The following is a 25,018-nucleotide window of genomic DNA, read 5'->3' on the forward strand; positions in this document are numbered from 1 at the left end:
GAAATAATACAATTTCCAAAGTTCTCATGTTCATAGACAGCTCTGAGTAAAACATATATAATATTATGTTAATACATTTAGGTATTTTAATGGTTTAACGGTTCAATGTCTGCTCTATGTTTAAAATTAATATTTATATAATAAATTAAATATTAATTTCCCATTAAGAGGCTGTGTTTTACTAATAAGCCAACAGCCTAGTCAAACAACTTTGTCAATGTTTCTATAGCCCGCTCAGAAATCATGATCCTTTATGCCATTGAAAAAAGTTCAATTTTTAGCAGTATTTGAATAGTTTTAGCTTATTTTTGTGAATCACAGATATTCAATATTAGCTTAGATTGGGATCCCATGTATTTGTGTTGACTCATATATAACACAGACATTGTTTGTAAAACCAAAAAAATAGAACTGTTTGTTCTAGAAAATTCTAAATCATCTCTCATGCATTCGTTTGAACATCTCGCCTAAAACAATATTTTTTTACCAATGGTACATAATATAGGTAAGCGGTAAATATAGTCCATTTCTGCATTGAATTTATTAACAGAAAAATACCCAAAACTACTTTTTAACCCATATATGCATCAACTTTTTTCAATTACCTAATTGGTAGCTGAAATCCGTGTTCAGATCCGTGTTCACGATCAATAATAGACTGAAAGCTAATAATAATGATCTATCGTCAACGATCATTTTATCTTCTATTTTCCTTGGAAAACTGACAGCTGTCAAATGCACAGAACATTCGGTACCCCTTTAGGTATACCCTGAACGTCAGTCTACTATTGATCGTGTATATTTTCTTAATTTTTGACATGGTACCAAATTGTCATGGAAACTCAGAGAACATAAGATATATAGCATTTTTAAGGTAGGTAAAGTAAAAATGATAGTGAACAGAGTTTGCCGTATATAGTAGGATTATGTCTATGTAAGTTATATTGTATATAATATAGTACATAGGTTAGTTATGTAGCTATGTGCGAGGGTAGTAGTGGCCGGTACGCGCGGGCAGCGGCGGGGGCGTGTCCTGCAATATTAATATTATTTAAATAATATTGTAGTTAGTAACTTTAACCTATGCTAATATTATAAAGTTGAAGAGTATGTATAAATGCGTAAATCTCAGATTTACAGTTTTTAAGTAGCAGTATTGATATTGATGAAATTTTGCAGAGATATAAATCGGGCCCTTGAAGATAACAGGATACTCACTCTATCCGTAATTGTGAAAATGGAAATGCAAAGAAAAATATAAAGAAAAAAGTTAAAAAAAACTTAAGGCGAAACATAAAAAAAAAAAAACAAATAAAACAAACCTCAATCTAGCTTACGATCTCATTTCAACACTGGGTGTGACATTCTGAAATAAAATAAAAATCCACTAACTTATGGCAAAGAAACAAAACTTGAGCAAAAATAAGAAAAAAATAAAATGATAAAATCGTATTGTAAGGGCTTGTTCAAATTGGACGTTTTGCGCTTTAAAAAAAAAATAAGTGAATGTCTTTACGACGAATGACAAACGCACCATTGCCGCTGCAGCACCGACACAATACGTCCAATTTGAAGTAGTTCTTCTAAATAAAATAATTAACATTAAAAAAAACTGACATACTACATGAAAATAAATGTTTGCAGTCAATAAAAAATACTGTGTTTCGGAGTGCACGTTAAAGTGTAGGTCCCGGCTGTCATTGAACATCCTTGGCAGTCGTTACGGGTAGTCAGAAGTCAGTAAGTCTGACACCAGTCTAACCAAGGGGTATCGGGTTGCCCGGGTAACTGGGTTGAGGAGGTCAGATAGGCAGTCGCTTCTTGTAAAGCACTGGTACTCAGCTGAATCCGGTTAGACTGGAAGCCGACCCCAACATAGTTGGGAAAAAGGCTCGGAGGATGAGGATGAGTCAATAAAAAATTCAAACAACCGAATTAAGAAAGGACCTTCTTTTATAGATGTCGGTATAAAATTATTGATTTAATAGGAAAATAATGTATTGTTTATATTATAATGATACCTGTACGTTGTTATCGTGTAAGTAGTGTCGCGGTGGCTGCGGCCGCGGCATCGGCTCGTCACTGTCATCGTCTTCTTCGAAATCTGTCAATATTCAACCTTCATCAGTCTGGAGTTTGCAGCCCAGAGCTCAATCAATTGGAGAGGAAGACAGCGAAGATGTTTTTAAACAAAAAAAAAATCAATTTAAAAATTGATATCTCGGTGGTATGACAAAAGCGTCAGGCGTTACTGACGGTATTGGTCTTTTTTAAACTTTAATTATATAAAGTCAAGTTGTATTTTTAGCTGTTTAATCAACAGTGGCAGTCATTGTTGTAGAATCTTGAGGAAAGGTAAAATTTGGATGACGCAACAGGGCTGCGTCTCTGTAAATGCTGAAAACATGTCGTCAAAAAAAGAAAACAACTCATGTTTTCTTTTTTTTTTTTTTCAATTTTACCAGTAGAGGTACAACATTTATAAAGTATACAAATAATATTAGTCTACACAAAATGTATATGGCATGCGAACATTAAACTTAAATATAATAAATTACACAAATATTATATTATTTTAGGAAGTCTGAAAATATTCCAACTTAAATTTACTTCTGAAATATATTATCTAAAGAGGGCGAGTGCAGGAAGCCAATAATCACAAAAGGTTTAATCGCTGCGCTTTTAAAATCTAATATTTTTAATGCAATTCTATGTTTACAAGTCAAAGTGAAGAAATAAAAAGTGCAAGTGCCATCAGAAAAGAAAAAAAAAGTTATGTATCTTATATTAACAGAGAAGTTCTCGGTCAAGTAGGTATAACTTCATCTGAAACAAGGTTTCATTTTAGTAAAATCCTTTGAACCTCGATGCCGATTCGCACTTACCTTGTCTTGACTTACAAGAAACAAATACGCAATTTACAAAAACCTATTCATACGAATGCCTTCATTCCGTTTAACGTTCTTATTCTATTAGCCGACTAAAACAAAAAAAAAAACGCCAATCAAACATTCTTCCCTAAGCTATGAATACAACAACCAACCTAGCAGTGTTACCACACCACAAAAAATATACAAAAAACTGTGTTAAAAAAAAAAAAAACATCACACTACACACAACACTAAAAAAGGGAGCCGAGCAGTGTAGATTAGAAAAAAAAAACAAAAAACAACTCCAAAAAGGTGCGTGATTCTCTATGGTGATTGTCTATGACGGAGATATCTTACCTCTTTGCTTTCTGCTGTCTCCTTTTACGGTATCCTCCGTATCGGAGCCTTCTGCAAAACATGTATAGTTGTAATCTACTAGGAAACGGTGCAAAGAATGTAAGTTTATGTATCTGCTAGTTTTATTGAAAGGGAATTAAGCAGTTGCGATTGGCGGTAATATTATTATTAAATAATTTACTTCAAGCAACAAGATTCATAATGTAATTTGTTTAATTTTTTTATCACTTTCTGAGCTTTTTCCCAAGTATGTTGAAGTCGGTTTTCAGTCTAAGTGGATGCAGCTGAGTATATGGTTTATTTTGTCTATTTTTTAAGTGGAACACAGTGACTCTTAATAAATGCATCTCTACACACACCGCATTAACTAAGCATCTTTTCAAAAAGACTTAACAATAATATGTACGAAAAGTCTAAAAAGAGAGAATCGAAAATGTACGCTTTGCTTTTAGGCTCTCACCACCAGCAATGCGTCACCTTTTATATATTTTAAAGCAATTTTATTTTTTTAACTTATTACATACTTTCTTTACGTGTGTTATATTAGGTAGGTATCTTAGTACCTCTCTAGAACAGACACAGTAATATTGATTCCAATCTGTTGTGAATAGTAGAAATAGGTATACGTCCACATCCACATGTTTTAATTTTCCAAAACTGTCAATCGCAACTGTCAAGCCCGATCGTTGTTAAAACTCGAAGAAACATACAAGCATGCCCAATGCTTCATAACAGACCGATATTCAAAGTCAACTATTTATTTATAGATATATCAAATGACAAAGAATATTTTGACTGAAACAAAAGAAAAAACTTGGAATTTTCACCATGTCAACACCATAACCTTTTTAGGTTTTTATTTTCTTTGCAAAATAATATTCATCGAAATAAATGGCGACCGACTAGCCTAAGAACGCTCATAGGAAAAAAAAATTGTCGATGGATCAAAGTTATATCGACCGATAATTTTTTTATTTACGTTATCGTGCTATGATATAAATCCAAACCTTTGTAAGTATGTATGTGAGTCAATTTTTGCTATTTCAAGTTAAAACTTCTGGATACATTTTGATGAAAATTTGTAGTATGTGTGCTTAAAGATGTCCTCCTGGCCGATTACCGGCTACGGCGGCTGTTGTCATGTAAGGAGATTAGCCAACTGCGCAGGACATATTATAGTGCACAAGCATTTGCGCAGATACAGTTGCACTGACTATTCCTTCACTCTCTGCGCCCGATGGGACAGCAATCCGGCACCACCGGAGAGAGATAACAAGCAGGACCGACATTAACGTGCTCTCCGATGCACGGGTGTATCGATCATCAACTTCCAGGCTTCGGGCTGCATTGTGTGTAAGTTGCGAAAACCCACAAAGGCTTTGCTTATATACCAGAGCCACAAAAGCTTTTTATACAAGTGCGGGAAGTAGATAAGTAGTTCGATATGGGGCGCGGGACTAAGACATTACAAATTATTTATTTTCACTATCTAAATTTAATTTATTTATTTATTAGATATTTTCAGGCTACGGTACAAACATGGTGAAAATGCAACAAATCGTGTGACCCACTGACCCGAGTTGAGTTCCCGCACGAGGGTCGACATCGCGTTGGTGACCGAGTCCGCCGCATACAGCAGGTCGCTGCGGAGGCTACGGTTGTCTATGCCCACTTCGCATCAACAGGAACAATGTTATATTAAGATATGTACAAGGATTTTCCATCGAAGACAATAGTTGTTGCGTTTAAGAGCAAAATTTTCAATAGATAACTTTAATTGTAAAATAAATACTTACGGCCAGTTTCTTCATCAAAAGTTAAAGTTATGGCTAAAGTAAAAGTAACGGTCAAATTCGTTTTTTCAAGGCTAAAGTGACAGCAAAACTAATAGAAAAATTGAATTTGACCGTTACTTTTACTTTAGACATTACTTTAGCCATAACTTTAACTTTAACTTTTGATGAAGAAACTGGCCGTTATTAGTCTAGTATATTTTTGAGGATTAAAGTTATCTAAATATTGGAAAATCGACTCTTAAAAAAATTTACTATCGGTACATAAAATTCAACGAAGTACACCATAAAAAAACTTTAACTCACGCTGTCTAAAGAGGTTAGAGAACCAATAAAGTAATCCCTTCAATTAATTTTGCCATTACAACAAAAAGTTTTCATTTAGACTTGAATAATGCTCAGCTCCCTTAAACTTTTACTAACATTTTTTTTAAGCCTTTCGTCGTTTCAGCCGAATGGAGTACAATGGCTAAGCAAAGCCTAATCATAATAATTTCAAAGCTTACTCAAAGCAAGCTTAAGCAAACACCTACGCTTTATATAATTAGAATAAGTTTTGCTTAAAAATTATCCTACTTCTGAAATTATGAAACCTGACTAAACCTCAACTGTCTTTTTAAGTTGTTCTCTCAAATAAAATTGTAACACCTTAAATAACTGTATGACCCACCCTCAATGATATGGTGACAAGTAAATAAGGAAGAATTCTAGAAGGCATTTAAAAAATTAAGGTTTACAAAGTAAAGGTAATAGAGATACAAGAAAATAATAAATAATGAGGTAAGTATATAGACTTATAGAAGAAGAATACCTTATAACTATTATATAAAGATTAAGCAATAAAATATACTCACTGTTAGTGGGTCGCTGATTTTGATGGAAGTTTCTAGCATCACCTCCCATGCTTTCCATACCTAGAAAACAAACGTGCTTTTCAAGTAAAAGTCTTAAGTGTTTATTTCGTATAAACCTATTATTACAGGTGATTTTATTACTTATCCATGATCACTACGTTCACAAAAGGCAAAGTTCAAATTTCAAATGGTTGAGACCATTTTGATTAAACATCTCTGGAAACCCCGCTAGAAATTGCGTCCAAAACGGTGCCACCGTTTAAGAGCCACATATACCTAGTAGTCAAACTTAGACCATTCTTTCGTTGTTCTGTTAAAAATAAGATTTAGTAGATAATTCTAGAAGCTTCAAATATCCGATATCGATAAAATGATGTCCAATGCTTACCGAGACTGTGCGACATATCAATTCGTTCTCTTTCACCGAGCGATGGCGTCTGAGGGGCGCTGCGTACCGTACCTCGCGGTGGCGGCTCCCTTCAACACACATTTTGATTATAAAACCATAATAAAAATATTGTATGACTCCAACCCAAAACCATTTATTCAAACTTGAGTGCAAAACAGCACTTTTTGCCAGCCACCAAAACCCTTCACCACTTCCTATGTGTTTTCGTCAAAAACAAAAGGCTCCATGACACCCACCATTCACCACTAATGTTTTATGTAGTCGTCTCCTTCATAGCTGGTTTATCGTAAATAAACTGTTACTTCTTCGTCGTCAAAAATCTTTTCTGCAAAACATGGGCATGGCACGTAACTGGGGCTGTACGATGTTCGTGCGAGTTACCGCAGCCCTCGTACACAAAGGGCTCAAAAAGGAACATGGTGTGTTTGAGCCAGTAAGAGTCTGACACTCCCTCACGCTGCACCCACAGCGGGAGGGAACATTCGACGATTTTCGTAGGTTATACCTAAGAAAAACTTTGTGCAACAAAAGACTGGCTGCCTTTATACAATTGCTTATATGTGCTAGCGTAGAACTTGTGTAAAAAAATATAATACAAAGGCGTGCTTCGAAGGCCTGTGAAACAGCTTAGTGACAAACACACATACAAAAATAAATATATATGTGTATTTGTTTGAGTGGTATACCTTTCTGGAGCACTTGGTTGAGGCCCGGCCCCCGGCAGAGGCGGGCTTTTGGTCGAACGAGGAGACGAGTTCGGCGTAGATCGGGGAGATGATTGTTGCGTCTGTGGGGAAAAGAATTTAAATGTTATTGTGTTTTGGATATTTTAAATGGGATCACGTAATAGAGCTTTTGGCTGAAGCGGATTTTCGGCGCGGACCGTACGGGCATCATCATCTGCCGAGCTTTTTCCCAACTATTTTGGAGTCGGCTTCCAGTCTAACTAGAGTACCAGTGTTTTGCAAGGAGCGAGGAGGATGCCTATCTGACCGGTTCAACCCTGTTCCCCGGGCAATCCAATATCCCTTGGTACCCCTTGTGGTTTGGTAGTTTTGGCTTTGGACTACCCTAAGTAACGACTGCCAAAGATGTTCAAATGACAGCCGGTACCTACAGTTTATCGTGCCTTCCGAGACACTTTCTTTGGTGTCCAAAACATACTATTGTATGGGCGTACAAACAATTGACAAATATCGGCTCGAGCAGCAATAGCTGAAATATTGACAGGTTTTTTGGATGTGTCGCGCGTAGAAACACTGAGAGGCAAATCCTCACGGGCACCTGCGCTGTTAATCGAATGCAACTTTAAAGTTGGAATTTGTGTCTACACAAGGTTCATATAGTATCAAAAATGATCGGTCCTATACCTGCACACTTTAGGTAAATTTACACGTTTCGAGATGCCTTTACCGTGAAACGATTTAAGATTACATTTGGTATGGTACATTGAAACGGAAGCCTTATTCTAATGACATTATTTATCGTTTGACATGCTCCTAAATGAATAGACTATAAAAATTCCATTAATTATAATACAATTACCTTAAAATTTCAATTCTACGGTCATTTTACAAAATTACATTGTTATTATTATCTCGATTTGTTTTGCGAAGATTTTTGTATATAAGGCGGGTTTATTTTCTCATTTTACTGTACTGTGGTCCTAAGTAACGCAACAATGAAGGTTATAATAGTGTTGTCTATACTCTGTGGTTTGGGAATGTCGGCAATGGCGGATGTACCATGCGGACAAAATGTGACTGAAGCGATAACAACCTGCACTTCGAAGGGATCCGAAGGTATGGTTGAATCTTTTATTATTGCCATAAATATTGCGAAGTTAATATTACTTTCATACACAATAGCACAATGTAATATTACCGTAGATTTTTTTTTGGAATTGTATATGTAACATTTTTACATTATTTTGGACATCCAAATTGCACTATTTAACTATAACGATAACCAAACCATAAGCAGCCCTAGGTATGTACCTAATTGCCGCCCATTGGGCAAATTCGTTAAATTATCCTGCTCACCGTAAACCACCACTACAACGGTTTTGTGGGGCTTAGTGCAATTTAATTTATGCTAAGTATATCTTGGACACCAATGGCTGATAAAAAGGTGAGGGAAACATCTTGAGGAAACCTGGACTATTAAGTCTGAAATCACCAACCCGCATTGAGCAAGCGTGGTGATTAACGCTCAATCCTTCTCCATGTGAGAGGAGGCCTGTGCCAAGCAGGACGATAAAAAGGCTGTAACGAGTGCAATTTATATATTTACTTTCTTTATATAAATAAATAAAATAAATGTTATTTTTTCAGCTCAAACCGAGCAAGACTGTGTAGTGGCCGCCGTAATCGATTACATTGACTGCCAACATCCCCAAGAAGCCATCCAAATTATGTCAAGTAATAATAATTATTGTAGTAGTAATATAATAACTAGCTGACTCGGCATACTTCGTATCGTTTAAACCTTCTCTGGACCTCTAAAAGCAAATTTAAACCATCATCTCATCTTCCTGCCCTGTTCCCAAGTCATTTGGAGTCGGCGCAACATGTCTTTTTCTTCCATTCCTCTCTGTCAGACGTCATACTTACATTCACTCCCTTCTTGTCCTTTCAGGCAATCAATCCATCTTTTCCTCGGTCTACCTCTGCCTCTCCATCCTTCCACATTCCTACTTAGCACACTCTTTGTAGCATGCGTTTCACACCATCTCATCACATGCAAACGCTGACCTCTCATTTTTTCTGTCACTGGCGCTACTTTCAGGCTTCCTCTGATATACTCATTCCTCACTTTGTCCATTCTGGAAACCCCACACATCCATCTCAACATTCTCATCTCTGCTACATGCACTCTTTTCTCATCCTTAAAGCTCCTCGAGCTTTAGTGAGCCTAATGAAGAGCAATTCATTTTTATATACAAGAAGATTATTCTTCATATTGTCATTGAACATCCTTGGCAGACGTTACGAGTAGTCAGAAGCCAGTAAGTCTGACACTAGTCTAACCAAGGGGTATTGGGTTGCCCGGGTAACTGGGTTGAGGAGGTCAGATAGGCAGTCGCTCCTCGTAAAACACTGGTACTCAGCTGCATCCGGTTAGACTGGAAGCCGACCCCAACGTAATGTACGTTGGGGTCGGGGGGTCGGTTCGGGGTCGTACGTTTTGTGTTATATCATAACATAGGTCGATCAAAAGCTTTTAAATGTGAAAGTAACTTTTTTCTTCGTTTCCACAGGAGCCGGCGGGGATGGGAGTGCCAAAATGACTAAAATAAAATGTATAGTGGTCACCTCGATAGATATGTTCAAGTGTTTCGTCCAGGAATTACTGAAAGCACCATTCACTTGTAAGTACTTTGTAGTATGATGATGTCAGTTGCGAATTGAAAATTAAAAAAGTACCTTATCTAGTCCAGTAAAGGCCTGTGTCCAGACTAAACACAAATCTATACCAATATTATAAACTTGAAGAATTTGGTCCCACGTTTCATTGAACGTACTGAGGCTAAAAAAAGTTAATGAATTGGGGATAGAACTGTACTCTCGGGACGCGATTAAAACCAAATTGTACTGCTAGAGTTGTGTAAAAAAGTTCTATCTTGCCACTTTAATTTAAATTCATTTTTTTTTTGCGAATGCCTTACATGAAGATCTTATAGCTACATCACAAATATTGCAACTAGCTGATCTCGCGAACTTCGTACCGTTTAAACCTTCACTGGATCTCTACAAACATTTTAACAAACATTTCTCAAGTTTTAGGCAGACCTTTTAATAGCAATTCATTTTTATTTAAGAAGATTTAGGTTATGGATGAAACTACTGCATAATACAAAATAGTATATCCTGCAAAAAACACTGATATTTTTATAGCTGAATTTAATCTATTCTTCTTTACAGGGGACTGGCCGGCGATTACTAAGTGCCTCACGACCTATTCACCCGCTTACCTGGGGTGTAAATAAAAAAGTGTACCTGATTACTGCAATATTAATAAAATTTCAGTAAATCATGTCAACAGTTTTTTCAAGGCACGATTAAAAACAATAGCAACTTATCTTGTGGTCTTTTATTTACGTATCGTGACCATCAGAACCACTGTCACTCCTCATAGATCGATTTTGAAGAAGGGTGTGCATTTCAAATACCATAGAGATAAATTATTAAAACCTGCATGTTCAATTTACCCTGCCATTACGCTACTCAATAAGGCGTCAAAATATGTATCATTTGTATCAGTAGAAAGTATCAAATGTATATTAAAATTTAGAAATACATCTTCTTATATCTTTATCTTAATAAATTATAATAATAACAAAATTTCTAGATTTAATGATAAATTGTAATTTATTTAATTTGTTAAATGTAATAAATAATAATGTAGCTGCCCGCATGGGCTTTAATTATTGTATGCCCAAACGGGCTGATTGTTGTACTATAACTATGTACCTAACACCTGTAACCTACACAGTCAATACAATAAAGATTACTTTACATTACTTTACTTTTACTTTACTTTACTTTATATCTTAATTATATATATGTATCTAAAACAAATAAAGTAAATAATATAACTCCAAACTACACACTAGATAAAAATCATTCCACAATCTTCCTCAAACCGTGCTCTAAACATGAAGTAGAAAAAGCGATTGCCTCTCTAAAAAACACTAGTGCAGTAGGTTATGATTGCATTTCAACAAGTATTATAAAAGCATGTAAACGCGAAATTGTTCCTGTCTTATGTCACCTTGTGAATCTTTCCCTTTAGCAAGGGCTGTTTCCGGAAAAATTAATGTATTCAGTTATTAAACCGTTACACAAAAAGATGACAAAGAAGTAATACAAAATTACAGGCCAGTTACCTGAATTCCAATTATTTCCAAAATTTTTGAAAAACTAATGTACACACGTTTAGTAAATTTCTAGCATAACATATTACCAGAAGAACACAATGGATTCCAGAAAAATAAGTCTACCACGCTGGCCGTATTTTCGCTTATAAAAAGTGTAACCGAATCGATTGAGGGTCAGCGCTGAAAACCAGCGCTGTTGTCTCGTGCCTGCGTGTGCGTGACACAGCATTTATGCTGAGCGCTGCCCCTTTTTCACGCATAAGTGACGCAGCTGCATTTAACTTTTGTTTTACTGTTTTGTCCCTAGATTTATTTGTTTGTATATGTGTGTGTTTGTTTTCTGCGTCATTTTGTGTGTAAAATAAATGGTTTTTCTTTCTTTCTTTCTTTCTTTCATTGATAAAAAGAAGCGTGTTTCAGCAATATTCTTTGATATGTCCAGGGCGTTTGATTTCGTAGATCATAAAATTTCAATACAAAAATGTGAATATTATGGGATTAGAGGAAATGCTCTACAGTGGATTGAGAGCTACTTGAGTTACCGGAAACAATGTGTGGAGGTTACTGGCATTGATAGTAGGTAACTTTTAAACTGTACCTCAAATAGATCAACCTACGAATTTAACAGATTTGGAATTCCCTAGGAGTGTGTTAGGGCCACTCCTTTTCTTGATCTACATAAATGACGTTCCAAAAGCAACTAAACATAAATGTACGTTATTTGCAGACGACATATCAGTCATTATACCTGATCCTTACAATGACATCGATAACTATAAACTAATACTAAAAAGTACAGTAGAAAACATAACAAAATGGCTTGCTGAAAATAACCTAACCGTAAATACACATAAAACAAAATTTATACAATTCCGAAACTATAAAAGTACACATCAAAGTTTAACAATAGATCACTGTGGGTAAGGTATAGAAGAAGTAAATGAAACAAAATTTTTGGGTATATTATTAGACAAACATTGCAATTTGAAAGCCCAGGTTAATAATGTGTGCACACGTATAAATAGATTTTTCTATGCCCGTAGAAAAATAAGAAAATGAAATCTTTATTTGTAAGGAAACTGGCAAGTGACAAAACGGCTTTTGTTGGCGTATCATGGATATGTGGGATCCGTTTTAAAGTGCAGTATTTTGTTATGGGGTAATTCGACGGATATAAATAGGGTTTTGATCTCTCAGAAAAAATGTACCTATACGAGCAGTATGTGGGGTGGGGCCACACAGACTCCTGCAGGCCCTTATTCAAAAAACATACAGTTCAGACTGTTGTTGATATTGAATAATAAATTTATAAGATAGATATCTTTGTAAACGCTAAAAATTGGAGTTTGTGTCTACATATGGTTAATATAGTATCAAAAATGATGGGTCCTATACCTGCACACTTAAGGTGAAATATCCACGTTTCGAGATACCTTTACCTCATGGACTTCCCTGCACCTGGGGTCGGTGGAGGGGGTGTGCTGGTCTCTTACCAGCTAAAAACCCACCCAGTGTTGCCTTCAATACCTATTGTCGAGGGCACGGGTATCGCCAAAGCATTCTTCTGCACCCCCGATAGGTATTGACCCGCCAGATGTTCAAAGGCGGGCTCCGTCACCCAGCGGCCACAGCAAACTCCCCTAAGAGAGGCGCGCGCAACACAACGCCACCGTCTCGAGGCCTGTTTCTGATCGGACGACAGACGCCCCTAGTCTGTCGCCCGCAGGCCGCGCCCTATGGTGGCCGGAGATCAGCCACCCTGCGACGCCCACCACGTCTGCTGCGGGCGGGGAGAGAGGAAGCAGCTTCTCTCTCCCTTTCCGCCGCCTCCTTTAAAACCATCACATCCTCACAAAAAGAGGCGACGGCGTTCCACCCTTCTTCGCTGCCAACCATGCATGACACGACAGCCGGCAGCGAAAGACTTCCCGCAGCATCTACTGCCGCCGCTAGGTCACGGCGCTGCGTTGCCCATGCTGGGCACTCGACCAACGTGTGCAGCGCCAAGTCTTCACTACAGATGCCACAGTGGTGGCATTCGGGCGTGGGCTCCCGGCCGACGCGACACAGGAACTTTCCGAAACATCCTTGTCCGGTAAGAACCTGCGTCAGCCGGAAGCTGAAGGCGTCGTGGCGTCTCTCCAGCCACTCCTTCAGCATGGGCCTTACCGCCGCGATAGCGGCGTGCCCTACCGTGAGACGATTTAAGATTACATTTGGTATGGTACATTGAAACGGAAGCCTTATTCTAATGTCATTATTTATCCTTTGACATGCTCCACACTCATTTCGATTGTTTATTTAAATTAATAGACTATAATCTCATTAATTACGCCTTATTATAGGCTTCTATCTACTTCACCTTAAAATTACAATTTAACGGTCATTTTACAGAATTACATTGTTTTTATTATCTTGATTTGTTGTCTAGCTATATAAAGCGGGTTTTTTTTTCATTTTACTGTACTGTGGTGCTAAGTAACGCAACAATGAAGGTTATAATAGTATTGTCTATACTCTGTGGTTTGGGAATGTCGGTAACAGCGGATATATCATGCGGACAAAATGTCACTCAAGCGGTAAAAGCCTGCACTAGCGCGGGATCCGAAGGTATGGTTGAATCTTTTATTATTTCTATAATTGTGGCCAAATTAATATTATTTTCATACACAATAGCTCGATTTGATATTACTGTGGATTGTTTTTCTGGAATTTTATAAAGATGTAATCAGTCTATATTGCGAAATTAAGATCCAAATTGCTTAACTATAACGATATCCAAACCATAAGCAGTCCTAGGTATGTAATTGACGCCCATTGGTCAAATCGGCGCTTTGAAAATTGAGAATAGATCGGTTTTCGTTAAATTATCCTACTCACCGTAAACCACCACTACAACGATTTTCTGGGGCTTAGTGCAATTTAATTTAGGCTAAGTATATCTTGGACACCAATGGCTGATAAAAAGATGAGGGACACATCTTGAGGAAACCTGGACTATTAAGTCTGAAATCACCAACACGCATTAAGCAAGCGTGGTGCGTGGTGTTAACGCTCAATCCTTCTCCATGTGAGAGGAGGCCTGAGCCCAGCAGAACGATAAAAAGGCTGTAACGAGTGCAATTTATATATTTACCTTCTTTATATATAAATAAATAAAATAAATGTTCTTTTTTCAGCTCAAACCGAGCAAGACTGTGTAGTGGCCTCCGTAATGGATTACATTGACTGCCAACAACCGCAAGATGTCCAAATTATGTCAAGTAATAATAATTATTATTAATATAATAACTTGCTGACTCGACAAACTTCGTGTCGTTTAAACCTTCTCTGGACCTCTAAAAGCAAATTTAAACCAAAATTAACCAAATCGGTTAAGGTCCATTTTCGAGCTTTAGTGAGCCTAATTAAGAACAATTTTTATATACTTCATCATATTGTCATTGAACATCCTTGGCAGTTCTTACGGGTAGTCAGAAGCCAGTTAGTCTGACACCAGTCAAACCAAAAGGGTATTGGGTTGCCCGGGTAACTTGGTTGAGGAGGTCAGATAGGCAGTCGCTCCTCGTAAAGCACTGGTACTCAGTTGCATCCAGTTAGACTGGAAGCCGACCCCAACATACATTGTTTTGTGTTATATCATAGGTCGATGAAAAGCTTTTATATGTGAAAGTAACTTTTTTCTTCGTTTCCATAGGAGCCGGCGGGGATGGGACTGCCAAAATGACTAAAATAAAATGCATAGTGGTCACCTCGATCGATATGTTCAAGTGTTTCGTCCAGGAATTACTGAAAACACCATTCTCTTGTAAGTACTTTGTATTAAGACGACGTCAGTTGCGAATTGAAAATTATAAAAGTACCTTATCTAGTCCTGTAAAGACCTGTGTCCATACTAAACACCAATCTATACCAATATTATAAACCTGAAGAATTTGGACCTATGTTTCATTGAACGTACTGAGGCTAAAAAAAGTTCATGAATTGAGGATTGAACCGTACTCCCGGGACGTGAACAGAAGCAAACTACAGTTACCGGCACGGATGTCGAGCCCTGACCTTCACCTGCGCAGAAGCGATTTACTGCCTTATTGCCTTATGCGTACGGGTGCGCAAAGCGATCCCCACTCTTCCGCCGAGAGCCCGACATCCGTGCCGGTAACTGTACACTGCTATCAAAAAAGTTCGATCTTACCACGTTAATTCAAATTCATTTATTTTTTGCGAATATGTAACATAGAGATCTTAGAGGTATAGCTACATAACTAGATGTGCATTGCCCATATCCTACCATAAGGCATGTAAAAACTTATATTACAATTTCGGTTATGGCTGAAACTACTGCATAATACAAAATATAGTCTATCCTGAATAAACTGTGATAGTTTTACTAATTCAATTTGTTTGTGTTTACAGGGGACTGGGCGGCGCTTACTAAATGCCTCATGACCTATTCACCCGCTTACCTGGGGTGTGCATAAAACCTGAGTCTACCTGATTAAGTATTGCAATATTAATTTCAGTAAATCATGTCAACAGTTTTCTTCAAGGCACGATTAAAAATAATAGCAACTTATCTTATGGTCTTTTATTTCATTGTCACTCCTCATAGTTCGATTTTGAAGAATAAAACAATTTAAAATATAAAGTTTGTAGACATTTTGAAACATTACACTGTTATTTATTATCTTGATATATTTACGAGGTTTTTTATACAAGGACAAAAAATGTGTAAATAATCGATTGGAATTACAGTAGACGGGAAATAGCTAATATGCACTGCGTTTTTTGTCATTGTAATGTCGTAGTATTTCAGAAGTAATCCAATTTTATGAATGATCGTTGCGTATGCTTTGTGTTTGCGTTTGTGTGAGGGCGCAGCACGGTTTTAAGGCCACAAGACACACGCGCCAAGTTTAAATACGGCTAGATGATATTGATGTAATTCCGAAAAAAAAAGTACCAATTTTTTTATTGATTTGGGTCGAGAATCATTAGCATAATTACGTCCTTGAATATAGCACAACAATCAACAGCTTGTATAGATAGGAATTGGATTTCGTGTTGTAGTGTGGTACTTGGTAAGATGAAGGTTTTAAGTGTTGTCTGTGGTCTGTTTTGTGGAAGTGTCGGCAAATAGTGTTGGGACGATTGGTCTACCAATTTAAAATACGAGAATAATGTCACTTCATCGATAACTAATTGCATTCAATTGGGATGGGATGGTATGGTGGCATCTTTTGTGTTTTTCAAAGTTGTTCTGAAGCTTTTTTGTAATTGACAGTTGCTCCATGTAAAACACTGGTACTCCGCTGTGTCCGGTTAGACAGGAAGCCTATATCTAGTTGGGCAAAGGCAATGATGAGAACATATAGTGTGCTTACTGTTCAGACTTCTTGGTCATCTCCTCATTTCTATCTTTTTTATTATTCCTGTCATGACGGGTTTCGCGTTTTTTTTTTTACTTCGGTCTGTCAAAATATTGATATCGCCCGCGGTTCGTCGCGCGATCAAAACCAATTAAAAAACGATGAAAAAACCTTGCTAGAAGTGCTGACCGTTAGTGCCTGTATCACCCGGACTCGTGGACATTACTGAACCGAGTGCGGAGGAAGTATCCCGCTGGCTGGCCGGCATCGAGTGCCCCGTCGTTGCCAGATTCTTTCCCGTCCACTTCCCTGTTTCCCAGGTAAGTTTGTCTTTTCCAATGATATTGAGAGTCACGGGGACTTCAACGGAGATTACAGTAACGCCAGTAACATCTCCAGCGAGTACTGTCCACTTACCTTGAGCATCCTCATGAGTCCCTCGAGCTGGTGCATGAGGTGCTTGCGCGACTCCTGCAGCGAGGACAGGTGTCCCTCCAGCTCGTCCTTGCGCTGGCGCAGCAGGCGCAGCTCCGACACCAGGGGGGCCGATGTGGCGCCCCCTGCACTGGCTTCCGCTTCTTGTTGACGTCTGAAATGTATGGTGAAGGTCATACGGGTCCTTTTAGAGCCTGCTTGCCAGGGCTGCGGGATTGTTCGAAAGTTATCGCGGCCCTGGTACATGAAGGGCTCCAGAGAGAGACGTGTTAGTCAATAAGAATGTGACATAATCATTTTAGACATCCCACTTAAAAGGGTGAAAAGTTTTTATTCCAAACTAGCTTCCACCGGCGGTTTCACCCACTTCCTTAGGAAATTACTTCTAAATATGAAACAAACAAGTTACATTGATGCCAAGTTTCATCAAAACCATTCCACCGTTCGAACGTGAAAAAGTAACTACACACTCGCCTTTATAATATTAGTATCATAATATAATTACCTGAGCCTAGCGATCTCCCGCATGATCTCCCTATTCTTGGCCTCCAACTGTGAGATCAGTTCACGTTGCTGCCGCGCCGCGTCCACTTCCGAACCTTCAGATGACGAACGACCCTATAAAACGCAAATATATTAATTTAACTGTGAAGTAAATTATTTTTATTTTGTTAACGAGTGAAGTTCTATACTTACCAATTCCGGAGTAAGTGACGCTGATCGGCCTGCTCTTGGCTGTAAAAAATACAAAAATAAATGAATGACTAATGTGTCCAGACAGATTGTCAGCCACAGCGGCTGTTTTTGATAAGGAGATCAGCCAGCGGCGTGAGACATATTATAGTGCACGCGCATCTGCTTGGACACAGGTGCACTCACTATCCCTTCACTCTCAGCCCGATGGGACGACAATCCGACACCATCGGAGAGAGATCACAAGCAGGACCGACATTAACGTTCTCTCCGATGCACGTGTATCAGCAACTTCCAGACGGGCTGCATTGGATTAGTTTCTTAAAGCTCACAAAGCGATTTCAGTCTGACCCGCGAATCGACAATTTATTTTATTTTCGTTTTGTATTTTATTCAACTTGGGACAGCAAACAGCTACAATATACATGTTACAAAAATAGTTACTTAATAATAATGAAACAATATTGCAGCCCACTACATTATCCAGTACATTGAGTTCAGTAAACTTTAAGATTACAAAATATAGTGTAGTAATAACTTACCATAGTTCTGTTCTCGTGCGCCAGTCGCGCCGCATATCTCGCTATGAGACGATGTTCATCATCCACGCCACGGGATAAGTGTTCCGCTATACCTAACAATTTCATTTTTATTTGATTTCGATTTCAATATTTTAATTTGTACTAGGCTGATATGGGGGTAATTAGGTCATTTTAAGAAATTGAAAAAAAAGCCTATTACTTTATGCATAATTTAGAGACTTTTAACAAGTGTTGCATAATTATATCCTAAATTACTGGAGAGTTTGTTGCACTATTTCTTCCCAGCAATAACACATAGAAAGTGGCAGGTATTTTAGCAGGCTGTCTCATGTAGTTTTGACGTTCAAAAAATACTGTTTTTCAGCCATTTATTTAATATTTTTAATGTTAATACATACTGCGATGCGTGGAGCGGGAAGACCGGGAGTCGAGCGAGCCAGTGTTCACGTAGCCGCCCACGTACTCCGGGAAACCGTTGTGTGCCGGCACTGGAGACGGCGGACTGTGATCGAATAAATACTTTAGTTTATGATATAGGTTTTTAATATGGATTTTACTGCGTTTTGAAGGGAGGACTATAAAGAACAAAATATTTGTGAAAATTTGATCCAATTTTTAAAAGGGGACCATGTACTACTATGATTCAAACTTCGAATAGAGGACCATATACCAGAGATCCTATTATATTATTTCTACTGGGTTGAGGAGGTCACATAGGCAGTCGCTCCATATAAAATATTGATGCTCAGCTGCATTTAGCGAGACTCGAAGCGAGCCCTTACATATTTGGGAAAAGGTTGAGCACAAATTCTATTTATTTATTTTTTTGTAACTACTATTACGCCTTCGTATATTTTCCCTCAAATAGCTTTTGTCTGTGTTTGAGGACCAATTTCACCGCCTAAAACTAAGTACTAACACGATATGGCTAAGGTTGAGCGTCCGCTCGGGCTGGTCGGGGTAGCGCGGCAGTGGTGCCCGCGCCCGCTCCGGCACGCAGCGGAACGACTTGCGCAGCGTAGCGCCTATCTGCTTCGACGGAGATTTCTACAACAAATATTATAGTTTTATTAATACAGAGTTATGATTTAATTGAAGTGTCAAGGGAAATAAGGCTAAACAAACTTTAAAAAGAAGAGGGGAATTTTTATTTATTAATTTATTTGAGGTTAACCAACAACTGTTTACCTACACCTTAAAATTAACAGCACAAATATGTATGTAATCCTACACTTGTGTAACAATTATTTTCACATAATTTCAACAACTACATTGTATATCTAAGTGTGCGTTCACATCTGCCGGCTCGCGGTCCGTTCGCTTATGCATTTTTGCTCGAGCCTTACACAAAACCATTCCCGTTATTGCACGCAGGCAGCTCGCGAGCAGCCCGTGATACAGAGCCTCCACATTCGCCGGATGTGGACTCACCCTAATACTGTAGCATATGTGAATTAAAAATGCCAGTCTAACCAAGGAGTATTGGGTTGCCCGGGTAACTGAGTTGAGGGGGTCAGATAGGCAGTCGCTCCTTGTAGAGTACTGGTACTCAGCTGCATCCGGTTAGACTGGACCTGGCACATGTGCAGTAAGGAAATGCCTAGGCAGATAGCTACTCACGTAGGCGGCGTACTCCTTGACCTCGTGGTCGTTGGTGTGTGGGGCGGAGACTCGGCCTCGCCAGAAGCAGTCCTGGCACATGTGCAGTAAGGAAATGCCTAGGCAGATAGCTACTCACGTAGGCGGCGTACTCCTTGACCTCGTGGTCGTTGGTGTGTGGGGCGGAGACTCGGCCTCGCCAGAAGCAGTCCTGGCACATGTGCAGTAAGGAAATGCCTAGGCAGATAGCTACTCACGTAGGCGGCGTACTCCTTGACCTCGTGGTCGTTGGTGTGTGGGGCGGAGACTCGGCCTCGCCAGAAGCAGTCCTGGCACATGGTGTAGTTGGCGCAGCGGGTGCAGCGGTACCGGAAACCAGTGAGGGAGCCGCGGCGACAGGCGCTGCATGCTAACGGGTGGACCACTGGGGAGAAATAAGTTAGTTATAGGCTTTGCTGAATAAGACGTACAACAATGATTGTGTATTGTGATCTAAAATTCGTTACAAAATTAAATCGATTTCATATTGCCATAGTCGATAACCGATATCCCACGGCCGGCGAATATAATTGTTACCGGTCGTCATCTCTTTTACGTGCCCCTGGCACAGCCCACTTACAGCTACCAGGATAGGTGTAGTAGCGTTTTTAGACGTATGATACAATACTTCAAACGCTTCCATGGATATTATGGATGGATATGAAAATAATCACCAACTTATTAAGCATAAAAACCTAATTGTACATAAAAGAAAAATAAGTCTTCGCTCTGTATTTATTTCCTCATAGGTATAAATGTTTTGATAGCTACGTTAGTATGATTGGCATTTCGTTTCTTCCTTAAAGATGATCAATAAGTAACAGATTTACTAACTTTATCAATGAAAGAAACTCAGGACAACATACCATTTTCGACGCTAGCGAGGCGGTGCAGTAGCGGCAGCCACACCAGGCACGGCGGCCCGGGGTCCGACATCAATGTGTCTAAGAAGTCATTCACTGTGATCTTGCCGTTCTATGGTCAGACAATATTATACTTTATTTTTTGTTTTATGAGGAGAAAACAGGTATAGATTTGTATAGCACTCAGCACTGTAATATGCTTTAAATACTTCAATATTAATTTAGGTCCTAGCTTCTCAACCATGTTAAAGAAACAGTTGCGTTGGTTGAGGAAGCGTTTTTATCCCAAGGTCAAAAAAGTCATTGGAAACAATTAATAAAACATATTATAAATGAGCGTTAAAAAGTCGTGGTGGCCTAGTGGGTAAAGGACCAATCTCTCAAGTATGAGGGCGCGGGTTCGATCCCAGGTCAGGCAAGTACCAATGCAACTTTTCTAAGTCTGTATGTACTTTCTAATTATATCTTAGACACCATTGGCTGTGTTTCGGATGGCACGTTAAACTGTAGGTCCCGGCTGTCATTGAACATCCTTGGCAGTCGTTACGGGTAGTCAGAAGCCAGTAAGTCTGACACCAGTCTAACCAAGGGGTATCGGGTTGCCCGGGTAACTGGGTTGAGGAGGTCAGATAGGCAGTCGCTTCTTGTAAAGCACTGGTACTCAGCTGAATCCGGTTAGACTGGAAGCCGACCCCAACATGATTGGGAAAAAGGCTCGGAGGATGATGATTATAAATGAGCGTTATTTCTGAAAATTATCTGCGAGTTTGACCAATAATACGCGAGATTTTCTTTCTTATCAAACATTAAAAGTTATGCATTATTTAAACTCACAACTCGTATGTATAATCTTAAAACCAAAGAGAGCATTCTAGAACTTACCTGATTAAATATAGTAAGTGCAAGTGAATCCGTGTAATTGAAGGAGGGCGACTCGTAGACCGCCGCGGGTAGAGCTAACACCTCTCGCAGGTAGTCTGACAATCTCTTCATGAGTAGGTGCCCATTGCCGTCAGAGAGTTGGGAGAATATATCTGGACAAGCGAAAGTCAAATAATTTTATTTTGTTCAGGCACTTATCCTTCCTTCCTCCAAGCCCTTTTCCCAAACTATGTTGGGGTCGGCTTCCAGTTCGTTCAGGCACTTATAAACATCAAACAAAAATAGAAATAAGTTTGATTCTAGTTGCCAAAAGTAGGGTCCAAAAGTAGCTTCCTATGGAGAAGAATGGGCAAGAAACTCCATGGTTACTTATCAAATAAATGATAGCTATAGACAGGTATTTGGGAAACTGTGGAATATATTCTATAGTATGTATTCAACTTTATGTTAAAATGATAAGGTTTATTTTTAGCTGAAGAAATAGTTCAAGGTCAAATAAATGTTAATAGGATAGATTGAAATGTCATTGAATGGAATTTATTGCAATGTCCTTAACACAAAAATAAAAATACTCATTACGAGAATAATAGTAGAGCCATTATAGATTGTTGTTAATACGTAAAATGGTAGTTATAAACGTATTGGCTCAATATTTTTTGATCCTATTTACAATGAATAAAATCAATCCAAAAAATATTTTATGCATGCTCCACAGTAGTCCATAGTTACACAATATTGTTACCTACATAAGATTAATAACTGCAAACTGCATACCTACTACAATTAGAATTCATATTCACATTATGCAGATCCAAAATGATCTCAGAAGTAAACAAAGCTATGAATCACTAGGCCAGTCACTGCTTAATGAATCATTGTATAACTTGACCTTCAAGAGAGATAAACTAGGTACTTACATCTTAGCTTATCCATCAGCTTGCCGGCACACATAGTGGCCAATGCCACTTTGATTGAAAACACTCTTATTTTGCCCACATTTTCACTGAAAGAAAACATACATTGTTTAATAACTGGTGTATGGTACTGGGGTACTGGGTTGCCTGGGTAGCTGGGTTGAGGAGGTCAGATAGGCAGTCAACCCACATAAAACCAGTAGGCAGAGGGAACTACTTCTTGCATCTAATTAAAAAATAGCCTATGACCTTTTACAGGATATATGTGTAACAAAGGGCCCGTTTTAGTATGAAAGGATGACAGATAGACACAAGTTAGTTTCGCATTTATTCCCGGAAAAGCCAAAGTTTTAAACCAAAAAGGTTCCAAGAATAACCCACATAAAAATATTTTGGGATGATTGGAACTTGCTTCTTGGGCTAGCAGAATACATTTTATTATAGTTTTTATTTATGCAAGAATATAAAATTTAGTTTCAATTGGTCCATAAACATGTAGGTACTTGTAGTAATATATTTAACATTGTCACCTTGTTAGTGTAACAACACAATATTATCAATGAGATGATAATTAAGATAAGCTGCACACTGATAGTACCTGCATATATGTGTAACTCTCTAGGTCTTATGTGCATCAATACATAATATACATATTATTTAAACAATAGAGATGATTGTATCTTCAATATATTGAACAGGATATTCCAAATGTAGTAAATGAAAAACAAACCAAGTATAAGGTCCAAATTAATAGGTCTTTGTCCCTTCCTTTTAAGGCACAATAGAATCATCATTCATTATCACATTATTTTTAATAGGTACACTCTTATAACATCTATTAGAATAGTATTAAAAGGGGAAAGTTTTATGTGTTGTGTAATAAGCAAAACTCACAAACTACTGGACTGGTTAACATAAGCTAAATTTTACTCTAACACAGGGAGTTATTCCCTTGAACTAGTGATGAACCAGTGATGTTATGAGACAAATTTGGTCTATCAATACCAGAACTATAGTCTAGTTAATATGTATTAACAACTTACCCAGTACTATAAGCAGAGAGCAGCCAATTCAACAATAACGCAGAACATGCTTCAACAGACACCTGGTGAGCGGGCGGCAGTCTTTTGTTTAAGTTGTGATACAGTGATGATACCAACGTCTCAAGTCTGGTTACGTTCACGCAAGCGGTCGGCTCCAATGTGTTCAGTGCGTTCTCACGGAACGCCTCTATTACGTTCCATATGTCTATTACGTGTACTGAAATGTAAGAAATCACCAGAAATATTATAATACTTTGAGCTTTTCACTCTAATTTACTATATGTAATACTGTCAACATTGTAAAAAAAATAGTTTTAGGGAACTTATTATTATTTTTTTTTTATTTCAGTTAATAAATATGCAGTTTTATTTATTATTGTAAGTAAAATATTCATACAAAACAAGAGTTTATGAATGCAAATATGTAAAGCTACATCTCATATATCATTTAACCTTGATGGTCAATCAAACATAAACCATTGAGTTGTTATTCCAAGCCAGTTACACTCATGACTCAGTCTATGGTCTGCATCATAATTTTGGAGGCAATAAAAACCAATTTAGACCAATAAAAACGGCATAAAGCTGTTTGTAAATTAAGGTAATTATATCACCAGCTATTTACCTAGTCCAAAATGGAGTTCCAAGTAGAGAAAGAATGAAATTTGTTGGTTTATGAATAAAATTGGTATATGATACTGGACATTACTCACAGTTACATTTCTTTTGGACATAGCGGAGCTTGCAAGCAGTCCTGTATGAGGCAAATCTGATCAGGTCAAAGTTCTGTTCTCTCATCTCCTGCAGCAGCTGCGAGCGGGGGTCGGCGCCGCTGCCGCCCACGCTGGGGCCTACAACCCCTCGTATATCCCCCACATTAGGCACTCCGCCCACACTCTCGCGTTCTAGCGACATTTTCACTGCTGCACATAAAATCACTATTAAGAGCAATACATTTACAATAAACAATTAAAATAAGGTGTGTATTTGATAATTGATTCCACTCCACAACACAAAGATAAGATAGAAAGTGATTCCAACGTCAGAAAAAATATAAACAAGGCTCGGAGCCGCAATTTTTGAAAACATCAATTTTATTAAATAGTTACGAAATTGAAGACGTGAAAAACCTTTTACCTTAACCAACCGATTAGCTCATAACTTTGTTGACATAACGATAATATATTCACGGCAAACGCAAGATTATTTTCGTAGATAAATCGATTCAAAGATATTAATAGTGACAACTTGGTATTTGCTTGATGATTTAATAATAAACTGTTCTTGCATTTACAGATTACAACTCGTTCACACTTCTTTTATATTTCTTTGTTACTTCCTTCTAATTCAATGAAAAGAATAAATTATAAAAGTCATTTCTCTACACCAATAAATTACGGAATATCGAAATCAACATGACAAACCTGCCATTAAAAGTGCGTTCCTGAAATCAATCTTTACTCGATTCGACCTTTAC

General features: G+C 38.1%; 3 protein-coding genes across 3 annotated transcripts; 2 read left to right on the top strand and 1 right to left on the bottom strand.

The window, feature by feature from the left end:
* Window positions 1-386: 386 nt before the first annotated feature.
* On the bottom strand, window positions 387-24,994 carry LOC124641173 (dystrobrevin beta). Its single transcript, XM_047179172.1, has 20 exons — window positions 24,679-24,994; window positions 24,255-24,464; window positions 23,542-23,758; window positions 22,502-22,587; window positions 21,585-21,736; window positions 20,706-20,814; window positions 20,058-20,224; window positions 19,121-19,248; window positions 18,600-18,703; window positions 18,202-18,293; window positions 17,663-17,701; window positions 17,472-17,584; window positions 16,949-17,120; window positions 6,970-7,070; window positions 6,263-6,351; window positions 5,875-5,934; window positions 4,803-4,898; window positions 3,228-3,278; window positions 2,022-2,104; window positions 387-1,033 (listed from the first exon to the last, which is right to left on the bottom strand). Exons 2-20 carry the CDS (start codon window positions 24,454-24,456, stop codon window positions 980-982), a joined length of 2,115 nt encoding a protein of 704 aa, XP_047035128.1. The 5' UTR covers window positions 24,457-24,464; window positions 24,679-24,994; the 3' UTR covers window positions 387-979.
* LOC124641170 lies at window positions 7,944-10,363 on the top strand. Its single transcript, XM_047179168.1, has 4 exons — window positions 7,944-8,085; window positions 8,617-8,703; window positions 9,543-9,653; window positions 10,207-10,363. Exons 1-4 carry the CDS (start codon window positions 7,965-7,967, stop codon window positions 10,269-10,271), a joined length of 384 nt encoding a protein of 127 aa, XP_047035124.1. The 5' UTR covers window positions 7,944-7,964; the 3' UTR covers window positions 10,272-10,363.
* LOC124641171 lies at window positions 13,579-15,723 on the top strand. Its single transcript, XM_047179170.1, has 4 exons — window positions 13,579-13,772; window positions 14,342-14,425; window positions 14,860-14,970; window positions 15,579-15,723. Exons 1-4 carry the CDS (start codon window positions 13,652-13,654, stop codon window positions 15,641-15,643), a joined length of 381 nt encoding a protein of 126 aa, XP_047035126.1. The 5' UTR covers window positions 13,579-13,651; the 3' UTR covers window positions 15,644-15,723.
* Window positions 24,995-25,018: the final 24 nt, after the last annotated feature.

Source organism: Helicoverpa zea, chromosome 22 (assembly GCF_022581195.2).
Source record: "Helicoverpa zea isolate HzStark_Cry1AcR chromosome 22, ilHelZeax1.1, whole genome shotgun sequence".
Classification (NCBI taxonomy): domain Eukaryota; kingdom Metazoa; phylum Arthropoda; class Insecta; order Lepidoptera; family Noctuidae; genus Helicoverpa; species Helicoverpa zea.